Source organism: Aspergillus versicolor (genome assembly GCF_001890125.1).
Source record: "Aspergillus versicolor CBS 583.65 unplaced genomic scaffold ASPVEscaffold_9, whole genome shotgun sequence".
Lineage (NCBI taxonomy): Eukaryota > Fungi > Ascomycota > Eurotiomycetes > Eurotiales > Aspergillaceae > Aspergillus > Aspergillus versicolor.
In genome coordinates, this window is record NW_024467532.1 from 658,640 (window position 1) to 684,640 (window position 26,001).

At 50.6% G+C, this 26,001-nt stretch overlaps 13 protein-coding genes and 1 non-coding gene across 14 annotated transcripts; 7 read left to right on the top strand and 7 right to left on the bottom strand.

Annotated features, from left to right (window-relative positions):
* Nucleotides 1–223: 223 nt before the first annotated feature.
* ASPVEDRAFT_138489 (NAD(P)-dependent alcohol dehydrogenase) lies at nt 224–1,594 on the bottom strand (the record flags this gene model as incomplete). Its single annotated transcript, XM_040807495.1, has 6 exons — nt 224–298; nt 347–418; nt 466–516; nt 567–866; nt 913–1,343; nt 1,393–1,594. The coding sequence occupies 6 exons, from the start codon at nt 1,592–1,594 to the stop codon at nt 224–226; spliced, it is 1,131 nt and encodes a 376-aa protein (XP_040671364.1).
* Nucleotides 1,595–2,641: 1,047 nt separating this feature from the next.
* Nucleotides 2,642–3,943, top strand: ASPVEDRAFT_55447 (phosphotransferase family protein; the record flags this gene model as incomplete). Its single annotated transcript, XM_040815077.1, has 3 exons — nt 2,642–2,740; nt 2,792–3,102; nt 3,154–3,943. 3 exons carry the CDS (start codon nt 2,642–2,644, stop codon nt 3,941–3,943), a joined length of 1,200 nt encoding a protein of 399 aa, XP_040671365.1.
* A 381-nt stretch (nt 3,944–4,324) lies between these two features.
* ASPVEDRAFT_138741 (cytochrome P450) lies at nt 4,325–6,058 on the top strand (the record flags this gene model as incomplete). The annotated part of the gene is made up of 2 exons (XM_040807517.1): nt 4,325–5,726; nt 5,772–6,058. 2 exons carry the CDS (start codon nt 4,325–4,327, stop codon nt 6,056–6,058), a joined length of 1,689 nt encoding a protein of 562 aa, XP_040671366.1.
* A 71-nt stretch (nt 6,059–6,129) lies between these two features.
* Nucleotides 6,130–8,173, bottom strand: ASPVEDRAFT_86949 (uncharacterized protein; the record flags this gene model as incomplete). The annotated part of the gene is made up of 2 exons (XM_040817944.1): nt 6,130–7,323; nt 7,397–8,173. The coding sequence occupies 2 exons, from the start codon at nt 8,171–8,173 to the stop codon at nt 6,130–6,132; spliced, it is 1,971 nt and encodes a 656-aa protein (XP_040671367.1).
* A 695-nt stretch (nt 8,174–8,868) lies between these two features.
* Nucleotides 8,869–11,409, top strand: ASPVEDRAFT_45110 (uncharacterized protein). The gene is made up of 4 exons (XM_040813209.1): nt 8,869–9,514; nt 9,568–9,648; nt 9,696–10,312; nt 10,372–11,409. Exons 1-4 carry the CDS (start codon nt 8,963–8,965, stop codon nt 11,402–11,404), a joined length of 2,283 nt encoding a protein of 760 aa, XP_040671368.1. The 5' UTR covers nt 8,869–8,962; the 3' UTR covers nt 11,405–11,409.
* Nucleotides 11,410–11,422: 13 nt separating this feature from the next.
* Nucleotides 11,423–12,903, bottom strand: ASPVEDRAFT_45111 (DUF846 domain-containing protein). The gene is made up of 3 exons (XM_040813210.1): nt 12,457–12,903; nt 12,107–12,393; nt 11,423–12,039 (listed from the first exon to the last, which is right to left on the bottom strand). Exons 1-3 carry the CDS (start codon nt 12,603–12,605, stop codon nt 11,891–11,893), a joined length of 585 nt encoding a protein of 194 aa, XP_040671369.1. The 5' UTR covers nt 12,606–12,903; the 3' UTR covers nt 11,423–11,890.
* ASPVEDRAFT_860230 (HpcH/HpaI aldolase/citrate lyase family protein) lies at nt 12,725–14,242 on the top strand. The gene is made up of 3 exons (XM_040817770.1): nt 12,725–13,172; nt 13,231–13,451; nt 13,500–14,242. Exons 1-3 carry the CDS (start codon nt 13,133–13,135, stop codon nt 14,178–14,180), a joined length of 942 nt encoding a protein of 313 aa, XP_040671370.1. The 5' UTR covers nt 12,725–13,132; the 3' UTR covers nt 14,181–14,242.
* Nucleotides 14,243–14,304: 62 nt separating this feature from the next.
* Nucleotides 14,305–14,877, bottom strand: ASPVEDRAFT_86953 (uncharacterized protein; the record flags this gene model as incomplete). The annotated part of the gene is made up of 1 exon (XM_040817945.1): nt 14,305–14,877. The coding sequence occupies one exon, from the start codon at nt 14,875–14,877 to the stop codon at nt 14,305–14,307; it is 573 nt and encodes a 190-aa protein (XP_040671371.1).
* A 698-nt stretch (nt 14,878–15,575) lies between these two features.
* On the top strand, nt 15,576–15,663 carry ASPVEDRAFT_t118. Its single transcript has one exon. It is a non-coding gene; the product is annotated as a tRNA-Gln (tRNA).
* A 904-nt stretch (nt 15,664–16,567) lies between these two features.
* ASPVEDRAFT_45113 (uncharacterized protein) lies at nt 16,568–17,198 on the bottom strand. The gene has a single exon (XM_040813211.1). The coding sequence runs from the start codon at nt 17,116–17,118 to the stop codon at nt 16,672–16,674; it is 447 nt and encodes a 148-aa protein (XP_040671372.1). The 5' UTR covers nt 17,119–17,198; the 3' UTR covers nt 16,568–16,671.
* A 36-nt stretch (nt 17,199–17,234) lies between these two features.
* Nucleotides 17,235–19,141, bottom strand: ASPVEDRAFT_153797 (MFS transporter; the record flags this gene model as incomplete). The annotated part of the gene is made up of 6 exons (XM_040808368.1): nt 18,856–19,141; nt 18,646–18,802; nt 18,582–18,593; nt 18,288–18,532; nt 17,568–18,235; nt 17,235–17,508 (listed from the first exon to the last, which is right to left on the bottom strand). Exons 1-6 carry the CDS (start codon nt 18,985–18,987, stop codon nt 17,235–17,237), a joined length of 1,488 nt encoding a protein of 495 aa, XP_040671373.1. The 5' UTR covers nt 18,988–19,141.
* A 1,729-nt stretch (nt 19,142–20,870) lies between these two features.
* Nucleotides 20,871–22,019, top strand: ASPVEDRAFT_860506 (uncharacterized protein). The gene is made up of 3 exons (XM_040817773.1): nt 20,871–21,083; nt 21,149–21,472; nt 21,545–22,019. The coding sequence occupies exons 1-3, from the start codon at nt 20,946–20,948 to the stop codon at nt 21,590–21,592; spliced, it is 510 nt and encodes a 169-aa protein (XP_040671374.1). The 5' UTR covers nt 20,871–20,945; the 3' UTR covers nt 21,593–22,019.
* Nucleotides 22,020–22,445: 426 nt separating this feature from the next.
* On the top strand, nt 22,446–23,763 carry ASPVEDRAFT_55451 (uncharacterized protein; the record flags this gene model as incomplete). Its single annotated transcript, XM_040815078.1, has 5 exons — nt 22,446–22,598; nt 22,665–22,775; nt 22,837–23,222; nt 23,279–23,343; nt 23,396–23,763. The coding sequence occupies 5 exons, from the start codon at nt 22,446–22,448 to the stop codon at nt 23,761–23,763; spliced, it is 1,083 nt and encodes a 360-aa protein (XP_040671375.1).
* A 175-nt stretch (nt 23,764–23,938) lies between these two features.
* On the bottom strand, nt 23,939–24,806 carry ASPVEDRAFT_45114 (GFA family protein). Its single transcript, XM_040813212.1, has 4 exons — nt 24,718–24,806; nt 24,504–24,604; nt 24,253–24,415; nt 23,939–24,201 (listed from the first exon to the last, which is right to left on the bottom strand). Exons 2-4 carry the CDS (start codon nt 24,567–24,569, stop codon nt 23,999–24,001), a joined length of 432 nt encoding a protein of 143 aa, XP_040671376.1. The 5' UTR covers nt 24,570–24,604; nt 24,718–24,806; the 3' UTR covers nt 23,939–23,998.
* Between the last annotated feature and the right edge of the window lie 1,195 nt (nt 24,807–26,001).

Genomic DNA, 26,001 nt, shown 5'->3' on the forward strand with positions numbered 1-26,001 from the left:
CTGACAGGAGTGAGTGGACCTCGACCAAGCGGGCTCAACTGGCGGGTCGAGGAGTGCGACCCAAACGGGCGTTTGGCTCTAAGAAAGACTCTCTGGGATGCATGATGCGCCATGCACTTCCCGGCTCATTCTGCTGCTTATGCTTATGCTAGCTGTCCCCGCTATTTACATCATCGCTAAAGGATTTCTCGAGCGGTCCAATAACCTCTCTCTTGTTCCACCGTTAACTCCAGGTCAGCACGGGCTTAAGCACGCTCCCATCATGCATTCCCTCCAAGGCTTTTGCAAAGTCGGGGGCCTAAATGGTTAGTAACCAGGATTATAAGAAAATTGACAAGAGACTTACAGGAATGAATGTGAGCAGCTTGTCAATGGGGAACCGCCCCTCGCGGTACCATTGGATCATCTGGGGCAAAGCCTGCTCTGTTAGCGACACCAACTATATGAAGTATATCTCCAACTTACCTCGCTCGCAATACAATTTCCCTCGATACAGCCGGTGATTGTTTTTCCAGACTACAAGTCAGTTAGCTCTAGGCTCACATACCCAGGCTTCAGAGACCTACCATCAGCAACGCAGTGGTGTCCAGCTTGAACCTGTAGTCTGGCGGAGTCGGGGCGATATGAACCAACTTCCCCAGGGACGACAGGCTCTCATAGGCCTCTTCAATTAGCTGGCCGACTCCAGTAGTATCAATGATGACAGACGCGCCCGTGGGCGATATCTCACGGACAGCCTGCTGGAAATCGAACCCATCTACCACAGTGTTAATCGTATGCGTAGCCCCAACTTCCCGCGACAGTTCCAGCCGGTTGGCGAATCTGTCCAGCGCAATAATCGTCTTTGCGTTCCGGATCTTGGCCGTCTAACTCAGTTAGCAGGTTAAACACATATTTATAGAAAGAAATCACCATAAGAGCCGCCATCCCAACAGCGCCCATGCCCATCACCATAACCACATCCTCGGGCCCAGCATCCGCCACATTCGCAACAGCTCCCATCCCCGTCTGGAACCCGCACCCCAGCGGCGCAAACAGATTCAGCTCCTCGTCGCTCTGTAGCAATTCATTGACATTCACAACACTGCTCTCCGCCGCAAGCGTGTACTCTGCAAAACTGGACTGCCCGAAGAACCGCGCCCAGGCTTCCTCGCCGCCGTCCTTGCACACCATGCCCGCCCATTTGCGGCCGGCGTAGTTCTCCAGATTGAATTGCGTGCAGTAGGTCGGGCGCGATGCTTTGCAGTGCGCGCAGCTCGAGCATGAGTAGTAAGACAGAAGAACTTTGTCGCCGACAGATACCTTGTTTACGTTCTTGCCGACTGCTTGGATTATACCAGCCCCTACCATTTATTAGCAGGCTATCCTTCGCTGGTTTGGGGACATTTGCACCTTCATGCCCGACGATCTTAGGGTAAGCGACACCCAGCACACCCTGCGGCATAGATGAGAACAAGATGTCAGTGTGGCAGATCCCTGCTGCGGTGATCTGGACGAGGACCTCGTCGTCTGCAGGGGCGCCGACGGTGATGGTTTCCAGGGCCCAGGTGGGGCCTCCTTTGGGCTCGCGGGCGACAATGGCTCTGGCGTCCATTGTAACAGGGAATCAAGGAGACAGTGAGGGACCTTGTGGTCTGACAATTACTTATTTGTTTGGTAGCTTTGGTGGCTGACAGCTGCCCCGCTCTGAGATCTAGTTAGGTATAGATAACTATAGATAGTTCTCTCGACTCGACATGCCAGATACTTACTGTGGTTATAGAATTGACCAGCTCATTCAGCTCACCGTTCACCGTCCAGCCTCGGCGGCATTCTGCTTTTAAACCTCCGAGTCGGCGAGTTGTTGACACGGTGAGGCCCGCTGCCCCTCCAGCCTCGGGGCTCCACTGTCTTAAGCCGTGCCAAATGCAGCTAATGCTCCTCTCCACGCAGCTCGACGCAGCTTCCAGGTATGCAGTCTACAATGTGGCTTAGGTTGTTAATTTATAAGTAATACTATGCCATACTATTTCATGCAGTCATATCTGCACTAATTTCCAACAGTCTGAATCTGGACTCTGAACAACAACTAACAGCTGTTTCTGTCACCGCGGCAAGTGGACCAACCCATTAGCATCAGTTAGCCTCAGTTAGCCTCAGTTAGCACCGGTTAGCTTCTAGGCGTTAGAGCCACTGAGGGACTGAAGGGCTGGTCGGGCATGCTAGCCCTAGCCGGAGGGGCCTCGGGCTGTCACTGCTCCCCTCCCGAGTGCACTGCTACAACTTTTGCAGCTGCTGCATCTGGCTCTTTGTGGAATTGTATTTGTCAGTTGACTGGGTCTGGTTACTGAGTTGTTTAGTCGGGTTTCAGGTTCGGTTTCGGAACTTGCCACTATATCCGTCACTGGCAGACTCGCCCCGCGTCAGCTTCCCCGCAGTCCTTGGACATTAAAACATTAAACCTTCACAAGGAGTGTACAATTATTTAATGGCAGATCCAACTTTATTTGAAATAGAGGAATATCCTACACGAGCTACCTCGTGAAATCAGACACCCCCGCTTCGGAGCTGACGGCTGTGCATCCTCGGTAGACACTGAGGGGTAGCCGGCCTTAATTCTTTAATACTCAACTCTCAACACTCACCATCGCAATGCACAAAAATGGCCGGACCCGTGCGACAGCCAATCGACATCCAAAAACTGAACAAGTATGTCCAGGACCATGTCCCTGAGATCGCCACCCCGCTGGACGTGAAGCAGGTGCGTCAAGTTACTCAAGTATCGTCCTACCTACTAATATACCAACCGCAGTTTGGCTTTGGACAATCAAACCCTACATATCTCCTCACGTCTCCAGGAACCAGCCAAGGACAGGAAAGGCGCTATGTCCTACGCAAGAAACCACCAGGCAAACTGCTCTCGAAAACAGCCCACCAGGTCGAGCGCGAGCACCGCATCCTCCATGCGCTGCGAGATACAGACGTCCCCGTTCCAAAGGTGCACGTCCTCTGCGAAGACGCGACTGTTATCGGGACGGCATTCTATATCATGGAGTTCCTAGACGGACGCGTCTTTACAGACCCTGGCATGCCGGGGGTTACTTCACAAGAGAGGAACGAGATGTATGCCTGCCTACCCTACTTTTTCAATGCCAATCTAATAAATTGATAAAGGTGGCGCTCTGCAATACACACCCTCTCAACCCTGCACAGCATCCCCTACACCTCGCCATCCCTAAACTTGTCCTCCTTCGGCAAACACTCGGGCTTCTACACGCGGCAAATCCGCACCTTCACCTCTCTCGCGCACCACCAAGCCCTAACAAGGGACATCGAAACCGGGAATCCCATCGGACCCCTTCCACACCTCGACGAGCTAAGCGCTTTTTTCAGCGACAACAACAACAGCAAGGAAAACAGTGGCCGTCCAAAGGACAGAACAACACTCGTCCACGGGGACTTTAAAATCGACAACCTAATCTTCCACAAAACCCTCCCCCACGTCATCGGCGTCCTGGATTGGGAAATGGCTACGCTGGGACACCCGCTCTCGGACGTCGTTAGTCTCTTTGCGCCGTTTCTTCCGCATACTTGGGGCGTGGATGGTGCCGAGTCGAGTCTTAACCTGCGGAGTCCTTCACCACCTGCCAATACCAATACCAATACCAATACCCCTGGGGACCAAGATCAGAGACGGGGGCTGCCAACATTAGATGAATGCGTATCGCTATACGCGTCAGAATCGGGGTACGATGTCCGGCCGGATTTATCCTGGGGACGGGCCTTTGCCGGGTTTAGGGGCGCGGTGATCATGCAGGGGATTGCGGCGCGGTATGCGCTGCGCCAGGCGAGTAGTGCGTCGGCGAGGGAGTTTGGGGCGATGGCTTGGCCGACGGCGGAGAATGTTTGGGGGCTTGTGAGGGAGTTGAGAGATGGAGCAGTAGTAAAAAAGGGGAGGTTGTGATTGTATTGCTCAAAGACGGTAGACGGTAGTTAGTGTGTTTGGATGTGGTATACCTGTTACTCGATTTAGGTATAGATCTGTGAGTATAGGAATTGAGTGTTAAGTACTCTCGTTCTTGCTCTCTTTATCAGATATACAGAGTAGCACTATTAAATACGACTGGCCGGCGATTTAATACCACGGCGACTTTCTGGCCTGCGGGGTCCGAACTAATCAACCAAGCATCAATCCAAAACGCTTCAAAGCCTTCAAACGCAGTCAAGCACATGCTAGTCTCCACAGTAAGCGACCAGGTCCTTCCCCTCAATTGGAGTCGAGTATTAATACCCCCAGAGCCACACAGGCTCTTGCATTTGCAATCCATACAACGGCAATATGGCAATGACTCTCCAGACTCACCTCGCCGCCGCCCTTCTCGGCCTCTCAACATACACATTCTACTACCACCACGGCGAACACCACCTCTTTCCACACCGGCACCTGCAGGCCCTACTCGTCCTCTTCACCGTTATAGCCATACTGCAAATCCTCCTCGACCCAACCCTCCCCCTCTCTTCAGCCCTCTACACCACCAGCACCCTAACAACAACCTACCTCGCCTCCCTCTACACAAGCCTAACAACCTACCGCCTCCTCCTAAACCCGCTCAACAAATTCCCAGGCATCCCCCTCTCCCGCCTCTCCACCCTCTTTCTGACTACGCGCGTCGCCGGCCCCAAAAACCTCTACCTACAACTACACACCCTGCACCAAAAACATGCCAGCAAATTCATCCGCACGGGTCCCAACGACCTCTCCATCTCCGACGCAGACGTCGTAAAGGTTGCACTATCCGGAACCTCCAAATTCGTCAAGGCGCCCTGGTATAGCATCACACACCCGTTCTACTCGCTCTTCACGGCGCGGGATCGCGCGGGCCATGATCCGCGCAGAAGGGTGTGGAGTCCGGCGTTTAGCGAGCGTGCGCTGCGCGGGTATGAAGTGCGACTGAAGCAGTACAACGACGCCCTGATTGAACAATTCGAAGGGTTCGCCGCAGACGCAGACGCAGACGCAGACGGTGATCGTGATGGTGAGTCTGTCAACGTAACACAGTGGTTCAACTACTGGAGCTTCGACGTCATGGGCGATCTTGCGTTCGGGCAGTCCTTCCAGATGCTGCAGTCCGCTTCGGGCCATTGGGTGATTGACCTGCTTACCTCTGCGCAGGTGTCGCTGGGGATGGTGATTCCACCGTGGCTGTCGCGGTTCTTGTTCCTGTGTGTGCCTGGGGCGCAGACGAAGACGAAGAAGTTTATTGAGTATGCCGCGGGCCAGATGAAGGATAGGATGGCGGTTCAGGGGAAACAGGCGGAGCCTGATATTACGCATTTCCTGATTGAGGATTTTAATGCCAGGTTTGGTGCCCCTGGGAAAGTTGGTAGTGAGGAGAGGGAGACGGCGCTGAGGAAGCTGTATTTTGAGAGTCGGCTGGTGATTATTGCGGGTAGTGATACGACGTCGTCGGCGATGGTGTTTCTGTTCTATCATATTGTGAAGGAGAAGGGTTTGCTGGAGCGGTTGAGGGAGGAGATTGAGGGGCTGGTTGGAGGAGGGGAAATCGATGCGCGCAGTATCCAGGCTGCGCCGTTGCTTAATGCCTGCATTAATGAGACACTGAGACTGCATCCTGTTGTGCCGAGTGGGCTGTATCGCAAGGCGCCGCCGGAGGGAGCATTCGTGGGCGAGACCTGGATTCCAGGCAATACAACGGTTCTCGTGAACTTTTACGCCATGGGGCGTGGTAAGTTATATCCCTTATAAGAAGTGGACGATGCTGATTGTGTAGATGAATCGCATTTCGTCAATGCAGACGAATTCATCCCAGAGCGCTTCTCAACCCGCCCAGAGCTGATCAAGAACAAAGACGCATTTATTCCGTTCTCGACTGGTCCCTTCAACTGCATCGGCAAGAATCTGGCCCTGATGGAGATGCGCCTGTTGACGGCTCGTCTCATTACCAAGTTTGATATCGCCTTTGCGCCTGGAGAGGACGGGTCAGATCTCCTCCAGTCGCGCGATTATTTCACAGCGACGCCGAACCCGCTACATTTGGTTTTCAAGATGAGGAAATAAGGCTTCGCGGTTTCATGGGACCGCTTGATATCTCTGCGTCGTCTTTGTATATTTAAGGATTAATAGTGAGATTATCCCAGCGAAACCCAGCCAAGGACATCATCGACTTGGCATCTATGCTTTTCAGCATACCTGCTATGCAGGCGACTATTCATGGCATAAGTCTGTTCGGTAGCTTCGTCTTGAGACTGCCATCTAGGCCCGCGCTCATTGTCACCGTCGGTTGGGTGGTTGCTAGCAGGGGTCTCTGTTTTGGGTTGGGATCCATGTGGCTGCCATTCTGCTGGCTTAAACCCCAGGGTAACCTGGCTGAGAAGGGGATATGTCTCTGTTAGCGCATGCGCAGCCCGATGGCAGACCTCCATTTTGCGAAGGCTGTTGTCTCTGATTACTGGATCGATAGCTTGAGTGTCTTGGAGCAGGGCAAATGCAGCCATCCCAAGGTGCCATCCATGTGATGCGGTAAGCGATTGACCCATGTTAAGAGCCAAAAGTCGCTCGAGAACTGTAACTATCTGGCTGGCTGCATGGCGTAAGATGGGCCGGCCTTCTGGGTCAACCACGACTTCAATCCCCTTGGTGTATTTTACGTGGAATCTGACGTCGGGCATGTATACAAAGAAATACGCCGACCAGTAGACGATTTCCGCCATTGCCGAGGCGCAGGTTACACCTACAAGGCTGGAATCGAATTCGTGTTGGAGCGTTTCACTCCGCAGTTCGCGAGGTGTATCCGATTCCCAGGAGTGGAGCTGCGAAAGCATCTCCTGTCGCATGGCTCGCTGTGTAGATTTGCTCGTCTGTCCATTCCACGGTTGGACTTCTTCGTACATCTGGCGCTTAACCAGGTATACCTGGCAGGAACGCTTTGCTCTGATGATGTAGATAGCGGCAAGTTTGGCCGCGGGCGAGTCCAAAGGGCTGCTATCTTTGCCGCTATCCATGTTGACATCGCCCTCGACGCCGAAATCACCCAAGGTGAGCATTGGCGAGGTAAACGGCGAAACGCGAGGTGCATAGTTCACATAGGTAGAGACATCGCATTCCTTGATAACGACGCACCACCATAAAACCTTTGTGGTATTCCAACTCCCAGGGGCAGTCTCTATTGCTCTATAGAGACCGAGGATGTTGGCATGCACGATGGCATTACCAACCCAGTATGACGCGTCTTTTACATCGGTATAGAAGTCGCGGTCCGCCAGCAACAGGCAAGCCTGGCAAAGGACCATGCTGTCCTGCTCAACCCCAATATCAAACAATACCTAAACCGTAAAATTCCAAGTGTCATCTTCGGTATCTTGGGCATCATCCTCTCTAGGATTTTAGGTCACCCACCTTGGCCTTTTCATACGACGCGCTTCTCAGTTCCCCCTTTGTCGTGTGCGAGAGCTGTAGAACAGCTTCACTCTCCGTACAGTTCAACCCCATAACCATTACAGCGTGGTACAGAAGAAGGGATATCTCATATCCTGATTTACCAAGTAGCGCACTGCGGAAGTCCGCAACATCCAGAATAGGTAGCACTGGATAGACGAGTTCTTCATACCGAGCCAAAATTATGTGTGCAAGCTCTAGAGGAAGGAGCTCAAAGACAGCCCGCTGTCGTAGAAACTCCAGATCCTCGCTCCTTTTAACGTCAAAAGATTTGATATATCCAGGCAGGCGGGCCTCGCTTCGATTATTCTGGCTGGTTTCTAGAGCGGAATCCCGATAGCTGTCTAGGTAGGTCCTCTCGGTATAGTGGATAACCAGGTCGTTTTCTCGACGCACTCGGGATTTTTGAATGCCGTCTTGCTCCAAGTTCCGCGGGCTCTCATTACCGGCCCTGGACTGGTTGCTAGATGATGAAGCTGGTGTCTTCTCGTTGGGATTTCGTCGGGCACGCCGTTTGGAGCTGACAACTATGCACTCCAGCCTGTCCAGCATACAGTTGGTACAGTCGCCTTCTTTAAACGAGACATCACATCTGACCCGGCGCTGCCTGCACACCAGACAAGCTTGGGTGGCTCTCCTAGGCGGCAGTCTGGGGCGTGGTGGCTCATTGGGGGGTTGTGGTTGCCGGTCTTGTGTCGACGGCTCCGTCTGGGGCGTAGAAGAATAGCCGGGGAGCATATTGCCAGTGTCGACCCACGGTCAATGATCAATTAACGATAGTACTTGAGTAAAAGGAGGGGAACAGATGGCAGCGGTAGGGGATATGGTCACTTCACCATCACGTGGGCCCAGGACAACCCGACGAGATGGAACCCAATCGTCGGCACTGTCGAGTTGCTTTCGGATACGACAGTCTGCCCAAATACCGAGTGTTGGGTTGGATGAGGATTGAGCTTGGGTATCCTTGCAAGATGCGTCTCGGCGTTGAAGCGTAACCAAGTGCAGACACCTGGCTATAACACCAGCAAGTAAGCCATACAATTAGCAAATCCCGGCTTCAAAATTGTGGCTCTTTCATGTAACGGTACTTTGAGTCCGGCTCTTAACGCAAGGCTCGCCGCGGGGTCAAGGCCAGACTCTATCAATAGTCGCAGAGTGGCGCTCTAGCTTCCTGTCCGCGCTCTCCAGGAGAAATATTGCCACTAATGAGCTCAAGATGGCTCGTGTTCACTCGAGAGTGACATGGCGCCGACAATCGCTTTCTTTCAAGCATCGACCCCTGTCCAACGAGATCCGTGGAATCTGCGGCTTGCATCTGCGCCCAGTCCCCGCAGCAAATGGTGATTCATGAGAGTCGCGCCGGCCAAGCAGACAAAGAAGAGACGCCGCGGATCGATCCGAGCGGCCAATGACAAAACTCTTGCCTGTTGGTACTTCTGGTCGTTGTCTGGCGCTTCTCCTTATTTCTGCTGCTCTTCGTATCGGTCCAAATCCGTCCAGGTCCGTCCAGATCCGTCCAGATGCACAATGTTCGCCCATGGGAGCCAGCGCCCTCCGCCCCAGACAGCTGCCCTGCCTCTCCGTACCCGCCGCTCTGCCGTCGCCTGTACAACCTGTCGACGGCGCAAAATCCGCTGCGATGTGACTGTCAGCGGAGCGCCTTGTACCAACTGCCGCCTCGATAATGATCGGTGTGTCACGGTGAATCTGAAGCGCCCGCGGAAGACGCACAACGTAGAGGCAGGCACAGCTACCCAGGATACCAGCCTTGCTCTTGTAGCCAACAATGCAAAGTTCCCAGACTATCACACCAGGTCTGGCTCGATTCACAATGCCTGGCCACCTCCTGTGTTTCCAGAGACGAGATGGCTTCCTCCAACCGATGTAGCATACTTGACCAGCCAGCAAGCACTCACTCTCCCCAAAAAAGCGACCATCGACATCTTGCTTCAGTGCTATTTCCTACACATTCACCCTTGCTTCCCTATTGTCAAGGAAAGCGAATTCCGCCACGGCAGTCTCTATCAAAAACCCTTTTCGCTGCTGGTCTTCCGGTCGATGCTCTTCGCTGCAGCCTGTGTACAAACTCCATAACTCTAGCCTTAAACTTATCGCTGACCCAGTCTGTATAGCACATTCCTATGCAGTGTGTCAAGGATACTGGACATGCTTCCGTTGCACACCTGAGGCACTCGCTTTATAAAACAGCCAAGGTAGTAGCGTCCTCGTCCAGTAGTCTTCTCCCCTAACTGATTTCCAGTCATTATATGACTTTGGAGTAGAAAAGGACCCATTCCATATTGCGCAAGCGACGCTGCTACTTGCTTACCATTTGGACCCTGCAGACCCTCTATGCAACGAGACATGGCTAGCTATTGCGGTGCAGCATACGCGGCGAGTGAACACTCACCGAAACCAGCTGCAGCAGGGTCGTCGAGAAGTAAGTGAGTCTGATATCAAGCGTCTATGGTGGTGCTGCGTTTTGCGAGATCGCATCTTGGCACTTGCGCCCCGTCGCCCGCTTGTTATCACTCTCGACCAATTCGACCCTTCAAAGACAGAGCACTTAACTATAGACGAGCTTTGGGAGGGGGATTCCAGCTTCTATAGCCATTCTATGAGGGAAGTTCTGTACCAAGTCTTTGTCAGCCAGTGCCGACTCGTGTCTATATTGACGCCCTTGGTCATGTCTACAGAGTACTTTCCCGACCTTGTAGGGCCGCAGGTCTGTATAAACAAGGAGAGGGCTCTCAGCTGGCAGGCATATTCACGGCTATCCTCTTGGGAGGAGGAGTATTGCGTCCTGTTAGGGCATGAAGAAACCCACAAGAACCTGGCTGTGGCAGTCAACATCCACCTCACTTCCTTGTTCTACATGTACGTGCCTGAAAAAAGACTAGACTTTGTCCTACATACATTGACAAGACTTTACGTAGAGGAGCTCTCCTGGCCGTGTTGAACCGCCTCGCTGTGATGCATCTCTCTGACTGCTACTGCACTTTGTCCTCCCCCAGACTGAGCGACTCGGCCGGCCGCAAGGTATATCTACGCGGCCTTCACAGCCTGGTCTCAAAAACAAACAACGAAGTCCAGTGGTTCACTACAAACAACGTCCTCCACTTCCTTCCTGTCACAACCAGATGGCTCACTCTCGTACAGCACGCCCTAAGCATCCTCTGGCTTCACGGCGACAACCTCGACGAACAGACTACTTCCACCTCCCAACCAGCCATCCCTACCCCCCTCAGCTCCTATACAGATCTAGACAACGACCACAGCAACCGATTCGGCCTAGACACCCTCTCCCAATCCCTCCCGCATGTCGTCAGACTCACAATATCAGCCTATGACGCCACGTCCACCACCAAAGAACCCCAGCACCAGCATCCATACAAAACCACAATCACCCAACCAGACGGCTCCATCGACTTAACACCCCTCACCACAGCAGAAATCATCCGTCTCGCCAACATCTCCCTCCGCCTCTCCGTCGCAATGGACTACGCCTCCACAATCGGCGACTGTCGCCAGTTCACCCTCGAAAGCCTCTCAACTCTCCTCCGCCGTCTGGACATCCATCGCCAGCCGAGTAACTGCTCCGCATCTGCTGCTCCTGCGAGGCCAAATATGGATATAAACCTTATCGAATCGCCCGCGCAAATGCAGTATACGATTCTAGGAAATGCAAGTGCTGCAACGCCTAGTTCCGAGAGCGGGTCTCAGAATCCGCAGCAGGAGGTCTCTTTACCTTTATCTTTGCGTGGTTCTGGGCCTGGTGTTAATATTCCGGGTGCGGCAATTACAGCCTGTGATGGCAGAGATGCAGATGTAGATTCAAATGCGGGTGATGGTGATGGCGGTGCAACTTCATTGGAAAGATTCGGCGCTACTGCGGAAATGGCGGGCCATTCTATGCAGGAGTGGGCGAGTGAGTTGGAGGAGTTTTTGGGGCCTTTGTTTGGTCTCTAGTCTGGTTTCTTTTTTCCGTTTTTTTTTTTTTTTTTTTTTTATTTACCTTGTTGGTGTTAGGTTTGTTCAAGCGAGGCGGGTTCCGTTTATATGATATGGTTTGATTGAGATATCCCCTAAGCGAGCTACTAGGCTAGGTGCTGACTTTGTTTTCGATTTCGTTCTATCTCGGTTTGTTGTAGACATGTTCGTCATACCCATTACTATGAGCTAGAATAGAGACCTGGATACCAAGACTATATTTGTAGACACGAACTGCGACCAGCACAGCCCAAATACACTGACGATGGCATCGTGAAGGATACTTCAGTGGTGCTCGTCTTGCAAATAATTCAACCGTTTGGTGTATACCACGCGATGCGAATATCCAAAAGGTCTGTGTTCATTGTATAGTACAGCGGCGTTGCATTGAACAAATTCAAAAGATTCAGTCCACAATTCCACGACGAGACTAGTTATAATCTAACTCCACTAACAAGCCACAATCTAGCGGAAGAGCCTCCCCATCAAGCCCCCAGCAAGATTGCTGACAATCGCACCGCCGAATGCGCTGTTCGCGAATGTCGAGGCCTGGCTGAAACGGTCACATCGAGAGAACGCAGTCGTATTCGTGATCGTCAGGACAAGGGCGATAGCTAGGTAAGGAGAGTGTTAGTGATAATCTGATGTTGTTTGTCAGTCTCAGAGGTCGAGTCCACTCACCAATGCAAGTCAACCAAATCACACTGTTCAGCCGAACAATAGCCAGAATTCCCAGGGCAATCCACAACGCAGGAGCCACGTAGAGACTCAGCCAGAAGAAGCGCTTGTCTGTTGCAGTGATGGTGCGGGTGTTTGGGTCTGCGGACTCAAAGACCCAGTGCGAGTCGCCGGAGGCGGTGTTGACTTCGTTCCACCAGCGCAAACCGACAAGGCGGCGGCCGGCGATGTTCTTGAGGTAGTAAAAGTCCGCGGAGAGGAGGAGCAGGGTGAGGATGAAGATCAGGATGCTGTATTTATGGTTAGAAGCTGTCGTAGTGGCTAGGTAGCTTGCACCCGCAGGTTCAACGTACAAGTTATTAATGAAGAGAACACCGAACAAATACATCAACAGCGCACCCAGACGGAATCCTAGGAATATGAGGAGGGTGATGGGGTGTGCACTGAGTCGCCAGTTCAGGTCTCCCTGTTGGGGCTGCGGTTGGAGTGGTTGCTGCTCCATATTGGCGTATAAGATAAGAGTGTCACGTTCGACTGCAAGATGCCAGGTATGCGATGCTGGGGTCAGGTCCTGTCTTTTGCTGGCAAATTGCCGTTGCCCTCGTTGTCTGCGAAGGTGAAACGGTTGATCAAGAGACGACCCGTTGCGTGTTCACCTGAAGGCGGTGGGAGACGGCAGAATAACGCTGTCGCGGCATTGACGATCAGGCACCGCAGCCACGAGGAACATGCTGGAGAACGTGCTCTATCATTGCCCCGGAAGATTAAAATAATGGAAGCTAGTCATGGATTTAAGCTCAGTTACCCGCTACGGTGTGTAGCCGGCACATGGTTGAAGCCACCCTGATGACCTCACCGGCGTGAACCGCGACAGCCGGAAGACGGCTTTATGCTCCTCATTCTCCGCGCATCGTCACCGAGGGACAGGGTATATCTTCAACCTTCTGGTCCACTTTCATCCCTCCTCCATCTGACCCTCAATTCCTTTATACAAACACACAATTGTGTGTTACAAACAAATAAGCGACAATGGCTGCGAGAAACACACTTCGCCGCGCTCTTCTTTACAGTGTGTTGACAGCTCTCCCCGCATTTCCGACCCCCAGGATCAGTACTAATCAGCACAGTCCCCGGCTCGTCGCAGCGCTTCATCGATAAGTCGCGGTCTCTCACGGCCGACTGTGTCGCCTACGATCTCGAAGACAGCGTCACTCCACACAAGAAAGCCGAAGCTCGCTCCCTCGTGCGGAGAGCTCTTGATGAGCCCTCGCCCGCAAGCATCCGCGAACGCGCCGTGCGCATCAACTCTGTCGACAGCGGCCTCGCTCTCGCAGATCTAACTGAAGTCGTACGTCTCATATACCAATAGCCGCAAGCCATATAACTAACAAACCAGCTTAAATCACCTAACCTCTCGACAATCGTGATCCCCAAAGTCAACTCCGCGTCAGACCTCACCTTCGTCAGCGATGTAATCAACCACACCCTTTCCCAACAAGCCCAATCCCAAGACAGAACGCCAATCTCCCTTCTCGCTCTCGTCGAGTCCGCCAAATCTCTCACAAACCTCACCCAAATCACCTCTGCAACACCCCTCCTACAGGGCCTAATATTTGCAGCGGAAGATTTCGCGCTCGACCTCAGCCTCACCCGTACCCCGGCCCTGACCGAATTCCTCTTCGCGCGCTCTGCAATTGCCACTGCCGCCCGCGCCGCCAACCTCCCCTCCACAATCGACCTCGTCTGCACAAACTACAAATCGTCTGAGGTCTTGGAGGAAGAATGCCGCGGCGGCCGAGGCCTAGGTTTCAACGGGAAACAGTGCATCCACCCATCGCAGGTTGAAACGGCCCAGCGGATCTACGGGCCAGATGAAGAAGAAGTCAACTGGGCTGTGAGGGTTGTGATTGCCGACGAGAAGGCAGCGAAGCAGGGAAGGGGTGCGTGGACGCTTGATGGCAAGATGATTGATGTTCCTGTGGCGGAGAAGGCGAAGGCGATTGTCAAGAAAGCTGACCAGTGTGGGGTTGATGTTAACGGCTTGAGGGGCAAGTGGAGTGGACAGGAGCCTGAGTAGGCACTAATATCCCTATACATCTATCTACCTTTTTCAATACCACATGCGTACGGTTATACCATTTTATCTGAGGGCCCAAGCCAGACTGAATAGAAAGAAACATTGATATATTCTCCACCAACACCTAAAAACGCATACTAGACACCCTCAAGTCAAAAAAAGCATTCCTCACACCCTCCTCCCCAAGCACCCCTTCCCCAGAACAAGCCTCCAGAACCTCAAACACAAAAGTCGTCCCCTTGCACGCCGACGTCTCTTCAACAATCCGATCAAACCTCTCACACTCCGCAGCCCTAAGCACCCCCACCTCTTTCTTCTCAACCAGCGTATCACATCGATACGGGCACCGCAAGAATCTCGCCACCCCCTTCTTAAGCACAACCTCCCCACTCTCCTCGTCCTGTCTTTCAGAAATCCATATCCACATACAGGTGTGCGTCATCGTTCCATGTAGGATGAGCATGTTCCCACGAACCCCGCTCCATCTGGGGACTATAAGGGTATACCGATCGTTGATGTCGAAGTACGGCTTGTGGGGCCGGCCGATATACACTGTGTAATCTTCGCTTGGGGTTTGGGGTTGTTCTTGTTGAGATAGAAGAGAGAGGTCTTCCATTCCGGAAAGCAGGGACAGGTGCTCATCTTGTTCTTGGTTGGTGCTTTCGTCGAATAGTTCTATGATCCGGTGGTGGGACATTCTTTCGGTGGAGGGATGGAAATTGTCTAGATGTGTTTTGGTAATGAGGTAGATTGAGAGGGCTGGTTGTTTGGTAGGGAAGTTCTAAGCCGGTTTGGGATTATGGGCTTATATACCTATATACCTCAATATGCTGTGTTTGTTTCTCTCTATGGTAGCAAAAGCTATTCGGGACGATGGGCGTTTGACTGTTGTTACAGTGAGGGGAAGATGATGAGTGCGTGGTTTGCTCTTTATTCTCGAGTTAACTGAATTTATCGTGAGTATTGGCGTTCCTTGTTCATGTTGTTTCGGAATTCATGGGCGGACAAGGCTGTCAATTTACACATACATGAGGCAGGATACTTGTCACGGTATAAGTCTCTGACCTGGTTTAGCTAAATACTTTGAAATTGTACGGCTTCATAACTCAGTATGCAGGGTGTCCTATTTAGGTTGTTGGCTTCTGAAATATATATAACTATACGCTATCGCGAAAATATTCGGATTTTATCCACATAGTAAGTTGGTCACTCCCAATCTCAGTAGCTATATGATATGAAGAATATATCCCAAATATACACCGGTTTACGCATAATATTACGAGCTCAATATTGCTTCCATTCCTTTGGTGACTACGGAGTATGTTTTGTTGCTATGGTCTTGTACACTCTGTTGCCGGATATGAGATCTAAGCCAGAGTGACTAATCAGATCTACGGTTGTGTAGTGTAGTGGTTATCACACCGGTTTTTGAAGTGATGCCTTTAGTCTACCGGTATCCAGGGTTCGAATCCCTGCACGACCTTTATTTTTCATTTTTTTACTTTTTAGAACATTTATTTGTCTTATGCTTCATTTCTAACTTGGCAATAAGGTTTAATGTACCTTGAAGAAGTGCCATGAACGCGCATGGGAGTGATCGTTATACTGTCTTGGATTAGTATTTGATCTTTCCTTTTAGCTTCTAAGTTAGGGTCGCGGCTTCCTCTTTATAATAACTTGCAAGGCAAGTGCGATGGACGATTGCCCCTTCCCTAGTTATAATACAATCGACAGTCGTACCTTCCTTCTTCTGAAATCTGCCGCAACTTCCCAGTTGTGGCTCTACCTAGCAAGGTCAAACGGATATTCGGGTGTCAACTATCGTGCACTTGCCCGAGCAAGTTAAGAATGTATTGCGATAGTTGATGAAGGAGCTGGTAGGGAAAAGAAATTCGCAGCGAGTATAGCACTCGGTCTAGACCTGCCCATTCGTATAGTTTACGTCTTTGTTGCGAAGCTACCCTAACTAAGTACCTGCCGATGAGCACCCTAGTAGCTGCTATTTTGCCTCACAAGTTATCTTTATACTAATTAAAGTCACTAACAGGTCTATTACCTCTACGATAACAAACCATAGATTGAGTAGTGACTAAGCTAGCCTGTTCACATTCACCCAGCCGTGACTAGCAAAGCTATGCACAACCACAAGGACGGTAGAGAGCCAAGCAAGGACATAAATAGAACTGATAGGGTAGCCTTCACCATGGTCTTGAATTCGCCATCTTGCTATCCTATCAGCACTGCTTAGTATACTTACTTCCTACTAAACACAGCTCGGGACTAGTCTAAGTTAGCTAGTAACAGCAAAATGTCATACGACGATTACAACACTACCCCCAAACCGGGTACTCATCTCAGCATGTCCCTCCAACTCCCACATCCAAGGTCGTACATGGGCGGACTGATAAAATACCTCCCAGCCTCACTGGTAGGCGAGGACTACACCGTCTCAGTCGGGCGGTATCGGAAGGGCCTCCGATTAAACCAGCCGTTAAGCTCCTCCGGGTATAATCCCAAGCAAGGCCGCGGGCTCGCAAGGAGCATCGACTACATGATCTTTGTGCATGGACAGAAGACCGGGTGTTGTCGGCGAATTTACACATGTATGACTGTGGACGAGTACGGGAGTCGGATGTGGGAGACGAGGATGGATGATGAGGTGCACTGTGGTGGGGTTTGGGGGTGTGGGGGGTGGAGGGTTAAGGCGGTTCGGGTTGGTGTGTTGAAGGCAGAGTGTTGTGGGCTGTTTGATGAGCTTGTTCATACCGTTAAGCCTGGGCCTGGGTGGAAGTTTATGTGTGCTGTTATTGGGTATGCGTGCCATAGGGGTGTAGGGTGGTTTGTTGAGCCGCGGAGGAACAGGAAAAGTCGGGAGAAGGAGAGGAAGAGGCAGGAGGCGAGGGAGAAGTTGGGGATTTTCCCTACGACTGATGCCCATTATACCAGGAAGAACTGTGGATTGGCTCCGGGGTGGAAATATACTTGGTAACTGCTATTAATAAATACAATCTAATAAGCACATACTACATACAATCCTCAACTTTTCTACGTAGTCTAGTTTGACTGAGCTCGACTTTTCTCTTCCTTCAACATGTTGCAGAACTTCGACCGCTGTTTAATTTCCTTCCCTTTCCAAATAAAGATAAACGGAATCACAGACATCAGCGCACTAAGCCCACCAAGCAGACTGCACGCACCAGGGACCCCGAGGTTGGTGAACATCGGCGTCGTAGCAAGAGGAAGAACCGTTGCCAGGAGACTGCGCGAGCAGCTCGAAGCAGCGTTTGCGGATGCGGCGTAGATCTCGTATGAGTCTGTGAGAACGTTCCTTCAAAATAAGTCAGTTTTAGTTTGAATCGTAAACGAGGGTGAAGGGCAGGAACTTACAGCATTGCAATAAAAATACAGATAAATCCAAATCCAAACGGTACGCCGGCCATCATGGGCGCCGCAAATGAAACCCTGTCACTCGCCGACCAGCCTAGCCAGAAGAGCGAGGCTGCAAATAGAGGGCCTCCAAGGCAAGCGAGTGGAAGCCGTCGACATCCCTCCCTATTCTTGTGGTACCATGTATTGCCCACACGTTCCAAGTAGAGGAGGTAGTTATCATAGAGCCAGAAGACAGGGAGAAAGAGGAGACACCCAAGGCCGATGGGGAGGTACGCGAGGCCGCAGATACCGGGGGACATTTTGTAGATGTCTTGGAAGATTATAGGGTATGCTTGGAAGGACATGTAGAAGATGCCGTACACGAGAGCCAGGTAGGCGGATGAGGAGGTAACAATAGGTTCGAAGAGGAGCATGTGGAGCGGGCGTAGCAGGACGGTTTTCATGTACTTTCGTCTATCACCCTTCTGTCTGGTCTGGGGTGCGGAGTTATCAGGCCCTTGATATTTCTGGCGAAGCAGTTTCCCGTGTGTTTCTGGGAGGAAGAGGAGAGGGAGTAGTGTCGCCGCAGCTAGCATCGTAGCTATCCAGAAGGACCACCGCCAGCCTAATCTCGGTGATGCAAAGCCTGATATGATGGGGCCCAGTAGCGGGCCAAATGAGGTAGCCTGTCATCATGGTTAGTATCAAGTCTCCTGATTTAATGGGATGCAAACATACCACCATATAAAGTGCCACCGCGCGCCCTCGAGTCCTGGGGTCTTGGAAAATGTCTGCGAGCACACCCGTCACGACAGCAATGGGACCACTGGCGAAGATTCCAGATATGAGTCTCAGCACTAGCAGGGTCGCCCAGTTCCTGGAGAGACCGCATGCCATGGTGAATATGGTGAAAAGGAAGAATGTCCCTATGGTGAGGTACCGGCGGCCTTGTTGCTCACTCATGGGAGCCCATACAAGGGGGCCTTTGGATGGTTAGTTTAGTAAATGCGTAAAATTGGAATGGAAGCTCACCAAACACATAACCTGCAGCAGTTAGTACACAAGAGCCATTTGTTCAGTTCCTTTCTGCACGCACCTATCAAGTAACATGAATTGGGCAGGGCCTTTTGCGACTGCGACTCGACGCCGAATTCTTTCATTATAAAGGGAATCCCATTGCTGGGCAGCGAGCTTCCAATGCAACTGCTCAAGATAGTCATCAAGAGCACGCAAAAGATCGGGTTCTTCTTTGCCTGCATGGTAACTATTAGAACTGGACTCTCGTAAGACTAAATTGGGCACTCACCGCTGGCCAGTTGTATGGATTGCGAGGGTCATCTTTCCACGTCGATAGACCTGGATCTTCTATAACCTGTTGCTGGATGACCCCAGACTGGGATCGCTCCTTGTCACACTGTTGTTCTTCGTCTGTAATCATCTTTGAATCCGGGGCGGAAACTCTTTGTGCCAGCAACGAGCACTTGATAGACAATAAAAGACCTGTTAATGTGAACACAGCAGATGCAGATTATACGTGAACTAATTCCGCTACTTGCCCAGAAATGATGTCTGTTCGCTGGTCTCACTTCGGTCGGACCGGCCGTGAATGTGTTATTCACTGAGACGCATCGAAGCTATCCAGAATCCCACCTCACAACCTGACCACCTGACTTACAGAGAGTGATCCTCATTGCAATATAGCTAAAGCAGAACTGGAAAGCTCACTCTTTTTCTAAAGCACTGAAATGACTAGGCGAAATTCACAACTGCCTTCACCACTTCGGGTCTCGGCCGGGCCGACTGCGGTACAATTCCGAGATATTCATTAATCGAGTGAAGGTGGCAGGTCCAGCTTCTCCAACTCCCCTCGTGCAATGGCCGAGGCAAATAGGTTAGACCATCTTTCTACACCTGAAATAATACTAATAAAGGATATAGATCGCTGTCAGCCTGTCTGCGCTGTCGCAAGAAGAAGCTCAAATGCGGAGGCCCAAGCCAGATCCCCTGCCAACGATGCAGAACGAGCAGAGCAGAATGCGTTTTCGTTGCCCCGAAACCAATTCGCAGTACTTCAGGGCCTTCAAATGTAGATGAAAATAAAGAAAGTAGTCTTGGGTTAGTATTTTGCTCCCACTGCTCGACAAGTGCTCATCATGGATGCAGTGAGACACTGGCACTCCTCGAGCAGCGACTGGAGAGTATGGAGGCCCGTCATGAAGCGCAGATGCGAGAGATACAAAATACCGTGTCTCAATTATCTGCTGCAGTGCAGCAGAGTTCACAAAACAACCCAGGTTCTTCGACTCAAAGCGCCACGACAGGCTCGGATACACCCGGTGAAGGAGATGTCGTCGCACGGGGCATAGTGAGCGAGAGCGAGTGGGAGGAGCTCTACGACTTGTAAGAACAGCAACACCGCTCGATATTTCGATGGCATAGCTAACCCGGATAAGCTTTTACAACAACTGCCGGGAAATCGTTGCCTTTGTCGACGACCAGATCTACCCACCTCAGCGCGTTGCAAGACGCCATGGTCTGATGTCAACTTTCATCTGCGCAATATCTGCTCGTGCAATTCGACATACAAAATACCCAGCATACCTAGCTGAAATGGATGAGCTGATCAAGAAGACGTTTGTCGGTGCAACCCCGGACATTCAGTCCGTTATAGCGGTGATGCTTCTGAGTGCATGGACTGGTCGAACAAGACTCTGGGGCTATGTAGCCTCACTCTCTGCAGAATTGGGGCTGAATGTTGCTGCACTACAACTGGGAGATGATACTATTGAACACACGGCCAGCCTTGTTCACCGCGCAAGAACGTGGTTTACCCTGTGCTGCTTTGATTTGACGTACGCTTTCTGGGACAAAGGCAGCCCTTGTAAACGAACCTTTCCTGATTGATCTTTACAGGTTAAATCTGAGTCGGCCGTTCGTGATTAACAAGATGAGAGAATATCTCCCACTGGCCAACAATCTCCTTCGCTCATCATACTGCCAGCCAGTTGACTATCGGATTTGCGCCTACATCTCGGGTTTCTCTATAGCTGGTATGGTTAAGACCTATCGTTTACGCTTATTTCGAGGACTAACTCAATAATCTTGCTAGCCGACGCCAAAGCACAATTTCCAAAGGCCCAACTGCAGCTTAATCCACTCAGACAGGCAGAAATAGACCTTCTGCGGTCATTCGACCAGAAGGTTGACCAGTGGTTCTGCCAGATAAACAGTACAAGTGGAGCCCAATGCCAGCACCTTACTCAACCCCCCTACCGGAACGGGCTTCTGATATCGTATGCATTTCTGAAAATGTATTTACCTGCATAATATCCATAGTATCGGGCTCAAACTAATCTGCGCTGCTATAGCTTCATCAACGGGGCCGCACTCCACGGAATGGAGCCAGAATCAGCCAGCAAATTCACCGACACGAACCGACTAGAATTCCTCCAAAAGGCACTCGACAACGCATCCCTGCTCATTGGAACCCAATTCGAGTCCGATTACTTCCGGCGGCGACTTCGGTATACACTAGTATGCTCTCTTCTCGTTACAATCCTCCAAGGCGAGCCGTTCACATGTCTAATTACCTGATGCAGGATTACAAAGGCGTCCCAACCTATCAGGCAATCAGCTTCATACTAAAAGCAATCCCTGCAGCGCACCAGTATCTCCAATGCGGAGAATCCGTCACCGCTCTGCACCAAGCAGCCCAGATGTTCGACGAAGCAGGTTGCGCTGACGCTGCAAGGGACGTGCGCCGGGAGCAGAAGAGGATCGCGCAGCTTACGCAGATCATCCTTCCTGAGCCGACTGATAATAATTCCGCCGCAGGGTTTGCGCCGAGCACGAGTGGTAACCCTATTGACGGCAGGACTGCTGGGACTGGGGGCTTGGATTTTCCTACTTTTCTGGATACCGCTGTAAGTTGGAGACTTGGAACTTGCTTAGTCGCTTAATACTGGAAGCTAACGGGCCTTTCTTTGGGTGAGTAGACTTGGGACGAGCCTTTCCCAATCCTTGATTTGTTTATGTTTGACTAGCACTGTCTCGAAACTGAGAGGAAATTGATACCAATTAGACTTTTGAGACAGTGAAAAGAATAGGTAATATATTAAATGAATGACCGCCTTGTTCGCTCATTCTCTTCCATTTACTCTTTTATGCTATAGTTCCTTTTAAGCACCCCGGAAATGGAATGGAACATCGGAACCCATCGGAAACCCTGTCTCTCCCTCTCTCTCTCCAGTTGGGATTCGAACCCCAAACTACGAGCTTCTGAACACCCCGCATCCCACACATTTAACGATCCCGCACAATTATCTTCTCCATGTGGACCAGCCCAATTTTTATGGCATCCATGCCACCCAATTGAACCCTGACCGTTCTTGCAACGCGACTCCGACTGCTCCACAGCTCATCCATACTCTTCCTGGTCGAGGACTGAACACCACTATTGGCTGCAGGACCCGCTATCAAGTACTAAAGCAGTCTGGTGCCGCCACTGCTGTCACTCTTCACGAGACTGTTGTGCTGCAGACTGAACCCGAGGCTCTGGACCACACGCGTCAGTGCGGGGGGTTCTGCAGCAAAGTTTGGCACTACTTGAAGTCAATTTGCAATAGTCTTTAAACCGCTCTGCTCGCACGCGTCAAATCATCCCTGTGGATAATGCTTGCTTTTCCCTCCTTCATCTTCTCCTTGAATTTTTGCACTCCTGGCGAGTCGTCCCTTCGTTTTGGGTTGCATTGGAGGCAGGCGAACTGTTGGAGATGAGGCCAAGGGACCATTATACAGTACCTGCCTTGCGCTATTTTGATGACCGTTGACGGCCCATCCCTTTTTCTCAGGAGAGCCAGCTAGCTAGCTTGTCGGCGTCGGCTTGACGGTCGGAACATGGGCGAGCTTAAAGGGCGGAGCATCTCTATCTTTGTTGTCACAGTCGTGTTTCTCGCCTTGTCTTTTGTTGCTGTTTCTCTGAGATGTTTTGCTCGGTTGAGGCTGGTGAGGGCGTTTGGGTGGGATGACTCCCTGATGGTGCTTGCGATGGTATAGTGACATGCCGGCTCTTACGGTTCTCTTCAATTTTGGCTAATTTATGATGGCGATATACAGGCGTTGAATATCGTCTTCGCGATATGTGGAATCACGGGTTCCTTCTATGGAATTGGTCGAAGGATGGAAGACCTTATCGACGATATTCCGGGCGTTGAAAAGGCACTATTCGTACGACTCCTAATACTCTTTTCCCCCCCACCGTTCGTTACCTATTTCTTACACATACCAGTGGTGGTGGCTAGGACAAGCCAGCTACGTCTTCACCTGCGTCATCGCCAAGATGTCCATTGCCTTGACCCTCCTCCGCCTAACGATATCAAGAGTCCACCAAGCCATTATATGGACTGTCGTCGGAGTCTCGGTAGTCGTCGGACTTGCCTTCTGGTTCACCTTAATCCTGCAATGCCACCCAGTCTCGTACTTTTGGCACCGGTTCACGAGCTCGGGGACCTGTATTAATCTCAACTACCTCGAGGGTGTTGCCTACCTTTACAGTGTCACGGCGGTGATTTGCGACTTTATTTTGGCTCTGCTGCCGATAGCGCTTGTGTGGAAATTGCAGATGAATTTTAGGACCAAGGCTGCGCTAGCTGCGATTTTGGGGTTGGGTTGCATGTGAGTTTGGTCTTTTCTCTTTTTTTGACCCAAGTAACTAATTATTACCGCAATAGTGCCAGTACTGCCGTGATTATTCGCATTCCCTACCTCCACTATTATAAGGATGACGACTTTCTATGTGAGTCCATCAGACCAACCGGTTATAGGAAAACCAAACTGACAGATTTCAGACGCAACAACGGACATCTCAATCTGGTCCAACGTCGAAGCAAGCCTAGGAATCACAGCAGGCAGCCTCGTTACGGTGCGCTCCCTATTCCGATTCTTCCGCGGGTCCGGAAATGAGGAATCAGGATCCAGGGCGGCCAGCGATTTGCCGCTATCGAGGATGGACATGGGCATGAATATGAATGGGGTAACCCGAACCCGGAGTGGCCAGGAAGAAACAGATGACTTTTGGTGGCTGGAGGTTGGGGTTGAGCCTGGGCTGGAAGGGACGAGGAGTACGACTCAGATTTCCACGAGTCAGATTTGTGGCCAGGAGGATTTGAAACATATAGGTGGGACTCTCTTAACGTCTTCGCGTTCGAATTCATGATGTATTATGGGATATACGGATATCTAAAACTATAATTTGAGTAATAAACATTAGGATAGAAGCTCATTTAGCTTATCAACTAAGAAAGCAAGGTAGTGCCGTGTGGTGGTTAAAGCTTAAATTCGAGTAAGAAAGTATAACTCTAAATGCAGAGCCATAATACGACACAGTAGGTGTAAACACGTTAGTAGAGACCTATTTGTTACCATTCCCATAAGAAAATCTATTCTAGCCATTACAACGGCATCGGCAACATCCCCTCAAACTGCTGCGTCCCTTCCAGAGGGCACACCCAGTCCACTCTGCCCTTAATATACAACTCAGCCACAGGCCTCTGCTCATTCAACAGCTCCATATCATCAAATAACCCCGCCCGGACAATTAGAATATCATCTTCTTCTCCAGAAGGCTTGATCTTGAATCCATAGACCGGCGTTCCTGCGAAATACGGTCAATATGAGTATGCAAGTTGAGTAAGTATCTGCGCACCGCAATCAGGACAGAAATAATTCTTGATTCTGTTCCCGCTATCAGACGATTTCGCGATCTCTTTTGGCTTCCCCTTGATGGTGATATCGGCCCTTTTGAAGACGAAGCTGTATGTGAACAGAGTTCCGGTCAGTTTTCGGCAGTCGATGCAGTGGCAGAGGGCCTGGTTTATTGTAAGCTCAAAACAAATAACAGACTCGGATAATAATGATATAGTGCAAAAAAAGCTGAAACAAGAATGATAAACTGACACTGGTAACAGGCTGGGCACTGGATTCGATGCGGATGTTTCCGCAAAAGCAACCTCCAACAGGCATTTTGTGGTTTATTATTTTGATCCACTGATAGAGTTCTGTATTTTTTAGTGGAAGTACTCGGGATTTATAGTTTATTACTCCTTGTACTTGGCCCGTGTGGGGATTGTCTTACAATGCGTTGGGGGGGAATCTCAACAACTTGTCTCACCTCAGGGTCTCCAAGTCTTTGGGATTTCTTGTCAAAGGTGAATTGTTAGGTTGGAAGCAACATCGAATAGTGGGAATTATGAGAATGTGATGATTTCAATATAGGTTACTAAAGCCCATCTAATTGTTAAAATCTGGCTGCCCGAGGCTGGTCTACCGTCGCTGATCAGCTGACGCCCGGTCCCACCTGACGCCCGATTTTTACTCCCACCACAAGATAAAAAATAAAGCTTTTCAACATAATTAAAGTAATTTATATAGAAATAAGAAATGTATTAAATATTAGAGTACTAAATAAAGCTATTCATATTTTTTTTTTAATCTAAAAATCGTTGTGGGAGGTGGATCTATCATCTGACATCCTCAGCGGTTTACTGTTGGAGAGGCCTTACTAATAACTTTAGTATCTGGAGGCGCTTTTTCATGTATATTTTTTAGTTTGAGAGTTGCTGGTGCCTTTTTCTGCCCTTTTAGGTTATTTTAAAGCTATTTTAAAGCTGCTTCTCCGCCTCTTTAGCTATACAAGCCTCCTCTTTCTTATATTTTTTCTTCTTATTCTGGCAGAGGTATTACTCTTTATTAAATACCTGAATTCGCTGCCGTTCTTTAGTTTAATATTACTTCTCTTCTTCTAGTATATCTAGTGAAGCTTTTCTTCTTCTTTAAGTACCTTAGTAGCCTGTATAGTCTTATCTTTCTGTTATTGAAGATCCTGAGCTTGCTAGATCTTCTTTAGTAAATAAAGGACCGCATCGCCTGTATCCTGGACAAACACTTCTCTTAGAGACGTCTTTGCCGTCGAATACAACAAAACCATCGCAACCTGGTATCCCGATAAAGACAATGCAACAAATGATAACACCACAACTGCGGGTTCCTCTAGTAACTTTCCACCCTGGGGCGGTGGTCTCATCGGTGGTCTTCTCGGTCTCGTCGCGGTAGTCCTTGCCATTGGGGCAACCTTTTGGCTTCAACGGTGCCGTAAAACTAGGGGGAACTCCAGCCTTCAGGACCAAAAGCAGGAAAAGAAGCAGGAGCAAAGTGAACTCTCGGGCAAGGGCAGTCTGCCCACCCCAGCAGAACTAGGGGTTCCGGGCTCCCACTCCACAGCTGAGGCAGGAAGTTGGCCGGTCTATGAAATGAATGGTATGTTCTGACTGCCTCGACCTCTTCTCACCACCAGCCTATAACTTTGAACATATTCGTTAACAACCAAATGTGTGTAGGTCGCCCAGAACACCCTGCTGAGCTTCCAACGCCGCAAAACGACGATTATACGGCGGAA